Below are 12,352 nucleotides of genomic sequence, written 5' to 3'. Positions count from 1 at the left end.
CTGAGACAAAAACTGGGCCCTTAACCTCTAAGTAAACTTTTGGGTTAATATCAAGTGTAGTATCAGTTTAACATCCAATAGGTCTTCTATTGAAAGGATTATATTCTGTACTTGCAGAAGGAGAGATTCAATGAACTGAAAGATCTTTTCCATCTCTACATTCTATGATCCTATAAATAAAGCCACATCAGCGGTTATGTCTGAACTAAACTACGTTCAATATGCTGAATGACAGTCTGGTATGTTTCAAAGACAAAACAGTTTACATTGTCTATAAGGTGCACACGTTAGGACATTTTATAAATATGAATGTTGTCTGATGCCAGTAAAGCATTTGTAGTTAAGGCTGCTCTGAGAAGGAATGCTATGATTTAGCTGCAGTTAGGTTTGAGAGAGGAGAATGGGAAAAACCTGCACATTGTTCTTGTTCCCTGTTTCTGTTTGCCTGCAGAACGTTATGAAGCGTAAGCAATGCGACGTTCCAAGGAGGGAAGGTTCTCAAAAATGGAAAGGGGATCAGTTCTTGAATTAAATGAGAGATGGGACGGAACTAATCTTCTCAATCTAATCACCATGGAGCTTCGGTGTAAACCAGTGAGGGGTTGTTTAAACCAAAACACCCAATGTTTTGTTCTACTCCTGCAAAGGGGGAAAGCCAGCCAGCAGAGAGGACATAAGTACATTAGCAAACCCATTCCCCAGCAATCTGCTGAGCCTGAGAACACTGTACATATGCTATGGCAATATAGGAGAAAACATGACAAAGCAGGTTGGTTCTATGAGAGAGAGAAGGTCTGTGATTAGAGGGGCTAGATCAAGGTTTATAAAATGTAAAATAAATCTCAGGGAGAAGAAATGGTACTTTCCAATTGCTAAGAGGGTACAACACAGGAGAGCTCTCTGCAAAAAAGTATCAAAGAACTTAACTGTGTCTGGGGTCGTCCTTAAGATAGGCAAACGCATAGGACAGGGAAGTATTAAAAATAGGAAACCACATTTTTATTATGACAGTTAATGATGTAAAACAAATCCATCCCAAAAACTCACCAATAAGTGGGTAAGGAGCATCTTCTTTTCCTGAATTCACCCACAGCTGATAGTCTTTTTCAGAGTCCTTTAAAATCAAAATGACCAGCCATTAGGAGAGGAATGTATTAGGTTTCTTTCAGTAATATGAGTCTGCGCCTTGAGACTATGAGCAAGGGGACTCTCCAGAGGGTGACTACTCCTATAATTCCCAAATAGAACATCCAAACTTCTGAATTATTTGCATTATTATATTGTTCAATATGAGGTGTTAAGGACTAGCTCCAAGCAGCATGACTGACTGCTTGGAGTCCTCCATTTCTAGTGGCCTCTTTCAGACTCACAGTTCACAGACTGGCAATTCTCTCTACACAGTAGCCGGATCAGAGGGGAGACAGTTTACCCTGAGTTGGAGGTGACAAAATATGATTGGGTGAGAAGCCCCTTTCAATGCAAGCCTGATGCCACGGAATTGCCAGCAGCTGAAATCAAACAGTTCATCAAAATTTCCTGCGATCGATTCTTGCGAAGAACATAAGCCCAACTTTCTCTCCCAGAGTTCTGGTTCATCGTCAAGAATGAATATCCTGCACTCTCAACATGCGCCTTGAAACTAGGATGATCAGATGTCCCGATTTTAGGGTCTTTTTCTTATATAGGCCCCCACCTCCTGTCCCAATTTTTCACATTTGCTGACTGGTCACCCTACTTGAAAATGATGGTGCCATTTGCAAGCAAGTAATTGTGTGAAGTTGGATTCAGGGCACTTGTGTCCATCAAGTCTCGGTATTGATCTACCACTGATGTCACATCGGAGATTAAATGTGCAACTTCTACCATGCCGCCAGATGTTGAAAAGCTGTGTCACAACACACAAGCCCATGTGTCACATCAGAGAGCATTAAACAATATACTTAATGTGTGAAGTCCTTGGATTCCTTGGCCACTATGTTACTTCATTGCTGTCAGGGGCCACAGGAAACAGTAAGGCTCAAAATGGGATCACGCATGCAAAAAGTTGGGGATCCCTGTGCTGCAGCATTCTTAAGCAGAGAGTGTCCTGGCTATAGAAACCTGGCAGATACCCAGTGGTACTTTATTTAGATCTAAGACAGAGTTCAATCTTCTTCAAAATAGATTTACCACCTTCTGCACCCACCTATAATAATCTGGATCCACCCCAGAAAGCTGTAGCCACTTTCACTGCGACTGAGAGAAGCACAGCTTTCTGGGCCACATCAGCACTGCTGCCAAGCTAGTTAGCATGTGGAAGAAAGAAAATAAAAAGACTCTGGAGACATCCCTGTTGCCTCAGGGCCAGAAGCCAGGAGCAAATACATACAGCTGAATAGCACAAAAAATATTTAACTTTCTCTTTGTAAAATATATAGGAGGAGACATAGTGGAGGGGGAGGGGCTGGTGAACTCAGTTTTGAGGGACTGACTGGCCTTCCCAATCACAAATGCTGCCCCTGTAGGCAATACAAGGCCATTTGCTTGCAGAGTTGTGACAGTTCTGGTGTTACTGAAACATTAGGAACTCAAAATTTGAAGGCACCTTCCAACCCCCTTTCCTGACCAGCTTAATAGTTTAGACCAGTGGTTCTCAACCAGGGATTCGGGGCCTCCTAGGGGGCCATGAACAGGTTTCAGGGGCGTCGCCAAGCAGGGCCAGCGTTAGACTTGCTGGGGCCCAGGGCTGAAAGACAAAGCCCCGCAACATAGGGCTGAAGTCCAGGGCCCTGAGCCCTGCCACCCGGGGATGAAGCTGAAGCCTGAGCAATGTAGCTTTGTGGGGGCCCCAGGCAACTGCCCTGCCTGGTAACCCCTAATGCCGGCCCTGGCATTTATATACCGAAAACCAGTTGTGGCACAGGCTGGCCATGGAGTTTTTACAGCGTGGGGGGTGGGGGTGGGGGGACTCAGAAAGTAAAAAGGTTGAGAACCCCTGGTTTAGACTAAACTGAACAATGACACTGTGCAGGAATTAGCTGTGGTTTTCCCAGAAAAAAGTACACTGCACAAAATGCAGCAAGGTCAGGCACAGTAATAGCATCATTATTCACACAAGATGGGAAATGTATTTCCTTTAATTGCCACTGAAATATCCTTCCCCCTGCTTTTCAAATGCTTGTTCCTGTGTGTCATGTTATGTAAGGAAAAGCCACCTATCTAACAGAAACAATTATTGGATGGGGCTTGTGTGTTGTCTTTTTAAGCTAGTCTCAGCTGATTGCTGGTGTGTGATATGCTCATAATAAAACAGCTGCGAGGCCACCACGATGCAGAGAAAATCTGTGCTGTCTTACTTAGAAGAGTAGTACAGCAGCCAAGAGTCCTAATCATCCAGAGAGATTTTCATTTTTTTCCTGCTCAAATTGATACATTAAGCCAGGGCTAAAGCTCAGGTAATGAGGCCAGAGCCAGCTCCCAAGGTGAGTTTCAGTCTTCAACAGGAGTTGTATGGAGCTCTAAACTTGTGATCACCTCAGCTCACCCACCTGTAAAATAAATTTAATAACCAGCACGAATGTGAGGTATATCTCACAGGGGTATTGGGAGGCTCCCTCAATACCTATAATGCATTTGGTGATCCGTGGATGAAAAGCACTATACTAATATGTGCCTCCATAGCAGTTAAGAATCACTGGGCTCTTATGGTAACCGATGTAATTGGTGTCAATGTCTTCAATTTGGGTAAAAAGTAAAGATTTGATATTATTTAAAAATAAATAGAGTCATCAAATCTGATTGCAAGAACTTACGTTAATCCCCAGCTGCTGCAGGGCTGTGAGAATCACATCATTCGCTGTATCAGCATTTGTTACAGTGAGCGTTTTTGACTGTGGAGAGAAAAAAGGGGAAGGGAAAATTGGCATTCTAAACTACAGTGTTTGCCAAGAACAGCCTCCCAATGACTTCGCACGAGAATAGTGGTAAATTATAGTGCTGAAAAAAAACTCTGTGCAAGAGACTCTGGTAAGAAGATGGCTAATAAACAATGCATAAGAACAAGGTCTCAGACCTGTCCATATCTGGCCCCAGGCCCACTTTCCAAACATCAATATAGGAAGGGCAGGGTGGTTATGATTTCATGGTTGAGACCCCTGCATTAAAACACACAGCTGTATCAGCCACTAAGAACCATACTTTCCCTCTACACAAGACAAATAAAAGGTGAGTTAATGCAGGGACATATGGATATGAGAAGGGTCTTTGGAAAGAATGGAACACTTCAGAATGGATAAAGTGAGTGTGTTAAATGAAACAAATGGTCAGTGTATTAACATTTAATAATTCACTTTTCTACTGCAGTTCTAGCCAGAGAGGATAGTAACAGTAACATTCACATCTCTGCCTGTCACCACTTCCCATGTATATGCATCAAAGCCAAATTTTGTTTGATAGTAGAACTGCTTCATCTCAGGAATCTCTAATCCAGTTGTATTTTTACCTCCATAACATCCTCCAAACTTATTGATAAACAATATGAAACATACTATCCCTATTCAGGTGTGTATAATGAATAGAAACAGGACATTGGTTTGACACAGGGGATGAGCTGAGCACTCTGACCATCTTGAAGTCCCTCTTCTGTATGCACTGCTGTGTCTTGATTAGTCATTCCTGCAAGTTCTGCTTTCTGGAAGCTGTTCTTCCTGGAATGATCTTGCAACACCAGTACCGCTGACTGCTGGGCATCAATATTATTCCTGACGTCTTAAGGGGAACATCCTCAATTACGGGTCTTATTTTTTACATCTTACCTTCATGTCCTCCCTCCAGCCCATGCCAATCAATCTTTATGCACTTGTCTCTTCCCCAGCTCCAACCAAAAAAATACTTAGCCTTTATCTGCACTAGAAATTACTTCAGTATGACTTACGACACTCGGACTGGTGTAGACAGCACTACGTCAGCAGGTGAGCTTCTCCCACCAACATAGCTACTGCTTCTCATGGGAGGTGGAGTAATTAAGCTGACAGGAGAGCTCTCTCTCGCCACCTTAGAGAGTCTTTACCAGAAGCTATGCAGCTGTGCCTCTTTAGCACTTCTAGAGTAGATGTAGCCTTACCCAGAGCACTACATTTCAAATACACGTACGAGCAAGACCTAATTCATTCTCAACATCGCTGGGAGGTAGATAAGTGTTACTGACCCCATTTTACAGATGGGGGGAAAAGAGACACAGAGGTCCAGCGTCACAGCAAGAGTAGGTGTCAAACCCGGGATTTGAACTCTTGACTCCTTGCCCAGAATCAGTTTGCTAGACCCAGCATATCAATTTTAAACTGGACACAACATTTCTAGGTAAAACAAACCCATGACGTTTTGCCTTAAACAAAAGATCTGGAACGTCCTTCTGTATAAGCCCGATAGTAACAAGCTGCCATGGCAATCAAAGTAAAGTAGTGAGAATACTGTATATTTGCTTCAGGACATATCTGAATGCTCATACCATAAAAAAGTTAACATTTCCCCAAAGCAATGGCATCTGGCACTTAGGAGTAGGTCAACATATTTGCATAAATTTTGCTTTGGGCTAGAATATAATAAAGTGTTTTTATGCTACATGTCCCTCCTCTCACAAAATGAAACAATTCCCTGGGATCCCCAGCTGCTTTAGTACATAAAAGACTGTAGCATCATAAGAGGTATTTAGATTATGAAGTTTCCATCTGATATGCCTTTGCTTCACTGCTGATAATATCTAGACTGCTATATTTCATTTCCAGGACTATCTATTGCCCCACTCTGAATGTACATAAAAGATTTACAGATCTCTCTTCAGAAATATCTGAGCACAGCTTGATTCACTTTCTTCCACCCAAACTGCCACTGTTTGCATCACTGTTTATTAACATTGTGTTTAGGGATCCAGTAATTCTAGCTGTTGTGCTCTTAATGATTTCCCATGAAAGGAGGAACACTCTGTGGTTGGACTTATTCAGATATAATATTCTAACAACTGCAGATTGCCTCTTTGGCAGAAAAGTCTCTTTAAGGGACTTTCTACAAAACATAAAAAGCCTCAGCAATTGTCTTTTAGGCTCTTGAACATAAAACACAGATTTTTTAAAGCAGCATTTAAAGGAGAGAGGATAAAAACAGACAGGATGGATGGATGATCTATGGATGCTAGTGTTTTTTGGAGGGCTTGTCTACATACAGAAAGTGCACTTGTTCAACTTAAACTGGGTAAAAACGGAGTTAAAATGGTGCAATGCCCCATGTGGATATTCTTATATTGGCTTAACATTTGTTGTATCAGTTTAGATTTTTCCTGAAAATGTATCAATACAGGTCGTCTTCTTAGCGTATACACGATGTGCCTCAGGTGGCGCGTGACCAGGATTAACCACTGAATTTGGGTCCGCTGGTTTCATTAGTTTCCCCGGCTTGGGCCGGGTACTAGCGAGGAGTGTGATGTGAACACTGATCCTGGTTAAGCTGATATGAGCCAGATTTAAATTGATTTGACAGTGTCCACAAACCAAATCACACCAGTTTAACTAAATCAGTACAAAAATCACCCTTTCGGATGAACCAGTACAACTTTGCATCTAGGTCAGGTCTGAGAGTAAAACCAGGACATGTCGTACAAGCGTCCAGGGCCGCCCGGCGGGAGGGGGGCGGGGGCATGGGGGCAATTTGCCCCAGGCCCCGGCCCTGCAGGGGCCCCCATGAGAGTTTTTCGAGGCCCCTGGAGCGGGGTCCTTCACTCGCTCCGGGGGGGCCGGAAAACTCTTGCGGGGCCTGGGCTCCCGGAGCTTCCTCCGCTCCCGGTCTTTGCCGGTGGGGGGTCCTTCCACTCCGGGGCTGAAGGACCCCGGGCCGGCGAATTACTGCTGAAGCATCAGCCGGGTCTTCAGCAGTAATTCGGTAGTGGGGAGCCCTTCCGTTCCGAGACCCGCCGCCGAAGTGCCCAGAAGTCCCGCAGTGGAGGCCCCCCGCCACCAAAGACCCAGCTGCACTTCAGCATCGGGTCCCGCTTCGGCGGTAATTTGGAGGCAGGGGGGCCCCCGCCACGGGTCTCCGGGGCACCTCGGCAGCGGGTCCCGGAACAGAAGGGCCCCCTGCCACCGAATTACCGCCAAAGCGGGGGCCCCCCGCTGCCAAAGACCCCAGGCCCCCAGAATCTTCTGGGCGGCCCTCCGAGCATCTCTCAAGGGGCCTAAATGTAAGCTACTTCAGAAGGATTGCTCTGAACTGTGGACTCTCCAGCTTTGCTTTCTTCTTATTGAGATGTGCACCTGATCCATGAAAGCGTTTCTATCCCAGAACAGTATTTTTAAGACATGATTGCATGTACTGAATAGAGAGGAAACATTTCACAGATTCATAGATTCCAGGGTCAGAAAGGACCACTGTGATCATCCAGTCTGACTTCCTGTACAGCACAGGTCATAGGACTTCCCTAAAATAATCTCTAAGGCACGTCTTTCAGAAAAATATCCAATCTTCATTAAAGATTTGTCATTGATGGAGAAAATTCACCACGACTCTTGGTAAAGTGTTCCAATGGTTAATTGTCCTCACTGTTAAAAATGTATACCTTATTTCCAGTCTGAATTTCTCTAGCTTCAACTTCCCAGCCGTTGGATCACATTATACCTTTCTCTGCTAGACTGAAGAGTCCATTAAATATTTGTTCCCCATGTCATCTCTTAACCTTCTCTTTAAGCTAAATAGACTGACCTCCTTGAGTATATCACTATAAGGCAATGGTTCTTAAACTGTGGGTTGGGACCCCAAAGTGGGTCAGGACCCTAAAGGGTCGCCAGGGCTGGCATTAGACTTGCTGGGGGTTGGGGCTGAAGTCAAGATCCAAGCCCCACCATCCAGGGCTGAAGCCCTCAAGCTTTGGCGCCCCGCAGGGCGGCGGGGCTTGGGCCCACCTATCCTGGGCAGTGGTACTCAGGCTTCAGTCCCCATTCCCAGGGTCATGGACTAACCTTTGTTGTCAGAAGGGAGTCACGGTGCAATGTAATTTGAGAAGCCCTGTTATAAGGCATGTTTTCCTTAAAATCATAATAAATGCAAAGTAATGCACACTGGAAAACATAATCCCAACTATACATGCAAAACGATGGAGTCTAAATTAGCTGTTACCACTCAAGAGGGAGATCTTAGAGTCACTGTGGAAAGTTTTCTGAAAACATCCACTCAATGTGCAGCGGCAGTCAAAAAAAGGTAACAGTGTTAGGAACCATTAGATAATAAGACAGAAAATATCATAATGTCTCTATATAAATCCATGATACGTCCACATCTTGAATACTATGTGCTGATCTGGTCACCCCATTACAAAAAGATATATTAGAATTGGAAATGGTACAGGAGAAGGGCAACAAAAATGATAGGGGTATGGAACAGCTTCCATATAAGGAGAGATTAAAAAGACGGACTTTTCAGCTTGGACAAGACATGACTAAGAGGGGATATGACAGAAGTCTATAAAATCTTAACTGGTGTGGAGAAAGTAAGTGTTGTTTACCCCTTCACATAACACAAGAACTGGGGTCACCCAATGAAATTAATAGGCAGCAGCTTTAAAACAAAACAACGCACAGCCAACCTGTGGAACTTGTTGTCAAGGGATGTTGTGAAGGCCAAAACTATAACAAGGTTCAAAAAAGTATTAGATAAGTTCATGGAGGATAGGTCCATCAGTGGCTATTAGCCAGGATGGGCAGGGATGCAACCCCATGCTCTGAGTGTCCCTAGCTTCTGTTTGCCAGAAGCTGGGAGCAGATAACAGTGGATGGATCTCTCAGTGATTACCTGTTCTGTTCATTCCCTATGAAGCACCTGGCATTGGCCACTGATACTGGGATCTAGCCAGGATACTGGGCCAGATGGACCATTGGTCTGACCCAGTATGGCCATTCTTACATTCCAATTCTTTAATCATTCTTGTGGCTGTTCTGTTCTCTGAACCCTCTTCAATTTATCAACATCCTCCTTGAATTGCGGGCACTAGAACTGGGGACAGAATTCCAGATATGGAGGCATCTGTGGCAAATACAAAGGTAAAATAACCTCCTTACTTGAGATCCTTCTGTTTATTCATCCAAAGGTCACATTATTCCTTTTGGCCACAGCACCACACTCGTTCAGCTCATTATTCACCATGGCCCAATCCGTTATAGTGGGCTGGATCCTGAGAGGGGCTGGGGTCCTAAGTCTCCCACTGAAGTCACTAGGAATTATGTGCGCTCAGCATCACTCCGGTCTTTTGCGATTAAGACTTAGTCCCCTTTTTCAGCACAGAAACACTTACATATGCACAATTTCCGACATCCTTCGCAATGATCTTCAGCGGAATGCTCTTGGGATAGTCTTTTTCTTTCTCTTCTTTGATTCGACTAACAAAACAAGCAAAGACCACACCATTTTCATTGTTATTAACAAAATTGGTAATATTTTTATTTAGTAACCCAAATAATAGCTGTGATTGCAAGGTTATCATACGCACAAAGATCTTAGGGGGAAATGATGCATCGATATTGTATGGATACTGACCAGGGTTTCCAATAAAATATTACACTTTTGCATGAATAAAGCTGATAGGTGGTGGAAACCAGTATGAGCAATAGACGAGCAAGGTTTAAAGCCCCTCTGAAACCTAAATGCTGCTTCCACAATGGTTCGCTTTTTGGGCAGCCCACTAAAATAAAAAGCATCCTTCTGCTAGCAAAGGGCCTAATCATTTCCCCCAGATTTGCATACGAAGGAAATCCCTGCACAGGAGTCTCCCTCTCTTCTGGACAGAAGTGGGGTCTCAGTCATCTCCACACCACTGCCCTCTCCTTGCCCCAGATCATTTGGAGGCTGCCCCATGGATCTGGGAATACCCCTCCCCCTACCTTATGGAGATTCCCCAATAGGAAAATATGCATCCCAGGGCTGCACTACCTTTTCCGCAAAGCCCCCTCCATGGCAGGGATCCCCCCCAAGAGGGTCCTGGGGATCATCTGTGGGTAGAAGAGGTCCTGGTAACACAGCCCCCACTGGAGCCTCACTGCCAGGGACCAGGGCCAGAATGGCTGGTGGCACACAGCCAGCCACATAGTGGTACATGGCCTCCACTCCAATGGCACTGGTGGGACCCTGTGGTCTATTTCCAACAGGTCAGGACAATCCTCACAGGGGACTCCTTTGTGCAGCTCTCTCTCTCTCATGGGTTTTGCTGTGGGAGGGAGAGATCCAGCTCAAAGGAGGAAACTACCCTAACAAGTGAGGATAAACCTGTTGACTGGTACATTAAATCGTAATCATTATAGGATAATCCAGTGACTACCTGGGACCACTGACAACTGCCTATGAGGATGACTAGGGTGTAAATAGCAAGGAAGGAGAGCAGCTGTATTTGAGGACGATACAGAGTGACATCACTAAGGGGAATGGGATGAAATTAAGAATGGGTAAATTTACACCAAATACCAGCAGAAACTTCCCATCACTAAGATGCATTAGGCTGTAAAATAGTCTCCTAAGGGAGATGGTTGAAGCCCCATTGCTTAGAACATTTAAAACAACTGGACAAAAAAAGTGGGAAGTCTAAATAATTCCAAGAAAGAATGATTGATCCACTCCCAACCCATGAAGTCTGGGGATCCAGACAAACAGACGCAGATCTGAACTCCCAGAACTTTGACCCTGGAACACAAAATCCCAGCCAATGAGGTTTCTGCCCATCTCTATTTGTAATGGGACAAAACCAGATCCATGTACTTAAGCCTCCCCCAAAATCCCCCTTGACTGATTAGGTTTTGAAAAATGGATTTTGCCCATTCTTTCTAGAAAGTCCACTATAGGGAACAATCCTGCATTAGCAAGAGATAGTTTAGATGAGTGAATGAGTCTTTTCCATTTCTTCTATGAGTATTATAAAAGTAGGAAAATAAAGTACCTTTGCAAGGAAGAGAGCCACTTTTCCTTCTGCTCTGGGGAACTGCAAGGATTATAAAACAGTGACAAATATAGAAGTTAGCCAGCATGCGAGTGCCAAAGAAAGAACCAAGATGGACGAGCATATAGATTCACTGGCATATCCACAAACAACAAGCAAGTGTTAAAGAACTGTTGTGACAGAGTGACCAGGCTCTTGCTGACCCCTAGAGCCAGTCCCTGTCCTAAGGACTTGTCCTGCTGGAAGAGGAGAGCAGTGAGTTTAGAGCTCCAAAGTTTGCCTAGAGAGAACCACACAGAGTTGGTCCTCTGGTGCCAGGAGAAGGCAGAGGCCAATCAGAGCCAAGCAGACAGATTGAAAGGACTGGTTACTTCTAGTAGGGACCAGTTCTGGGTGAAGCCAAGACAGGAAAGGCTCACTCTCTCTAACTCAAGTAACCAGTCAGGGGTCTAACCTTGACAGTATTTGCTCTGGATCTCTGTGAAAGTCCACATCAAATAAGTCTTTAATGGCCAGGTAGCTATTTTGATTTCAGAGTTAATTTATTTTCTGTAAACCTGAAGTGAGCCTACTCCACGGGGCAACTGTCTCAGGGGAGCTCTTGACAACTACTGACATGATTTGCAACTTTCAGTGAATACCTGATTCCTTGCAAATTGAAAAAATATGATCTGGGTAAAATCCTAGTGTTCAGTTTTTCACCACAGAAGTTAAAGTTCTGCCAATGAAGTCAATGGAAACATGATTAGTCTCCTAAGCTACAGGCTGATAACACAAACAAAAAACGGGATAACTTTATACTTAGATGTTTAATTCCTGAGTTTAAGGGTATTGCTGGTATAAAGATTGGTGAAGCTTCTCCCGTTCTGATGCTTTATCTTATTAATTTACAGTAGGCTAGTACTTAAAAAGGACCCAGTGAGGACTGAGGACCCATTTTACACAAGATTTTTTAACTTTTATCTCACCCATATACTTTGAAGGGTACTAAGCTATCCAGTTATATGCATGATTGTTCTTTTATTAGGATAATTACAGTAATAAGGAGCCTAACCTAATTTTACTTCAAACTTTCTTGAACAAAATCCTGCCCTAGAAAAAGAAGAAAATTTTCCCACTGCTGCTTCTGCAAATCAGTTCTCCAAATTTTTGGTGTTGATAGTTAGGAAACTATAATCCCTCGTCAATTTTTCTCCTTCAGAAACATACACTTGATCAACTTTTTAATTTTGGTTTTGGTTTCATTGATTGGCAGATCCTCCTGTAACTTATCTCTACTTAGTGACTTGTATAAAACTCTTCAGATCTCCTGTTTACCTCTGGACATGAAATCACTACTTACATACAATCTAGGATTCCCTTTTGACTAGGGTGTCATTGTCACGCCAGACTATTTCCTTCTAGCTTTAA

The 12,352-nt window shown here is 43.9% G+C and overlaps 1 protein-coding gene across 3 annotated transcripts in view; it reads right to left on the bottom strand.

The window, feature by feature from the left end:
- ARHGAP20 (Rho GTPase activating protein 20) overlaps positions 1–12,352 on the bottom strand; it is a 101,502-nt gene that overhangs the window by 24,858 nt on the left and 64,292 nt on the right. For all 3 annotated transcript variants that reach the window (XM_032776896.2, XM_032776898.2, XM_032776897.2), the window contains 4 exons: positions 10,943–10,984; positions 9,311–9,395; positions 3,792–3,869; positions 1,048–1,114 (listed from right to left, as the gene is read on the bottom strand). In XM_032776896.2, coding sequence (XP_032632787.1) covers positions 1,048–1,114; positions 3,792–3,869; positions 9,311–9,395; positions 10,943–10,984 — 272 coding nt within the window. The remainder of the gene's footprint in view (positions 1–1,047; positions 1,115–3,791; positions 3,870–9,310; positions 9,396–10,942; positions 10,985–12,352) is intronic.

Source organism: Chelonoidis abingdonii, chromosome 1 (genome assembly GCF_003597395.2).
Source record: "Chelonoidis abingdonii isolate Lonesome George chromosome 1, CheloAbing_2.0, whole genome shotgun sequence".
Classification (NCBI taxonomy): domain Eukaryota; kingdom Metazoa; phylum Chordata; order Testudines; family Testudinidae; genus Chelonoidis; species Chelonoidis abingdonii.
The sequence above is the reverse complement of the archived record's forward strand: the minus strand, read 5'-3'. Positions and strand labels throughout refer to the sequence as shown.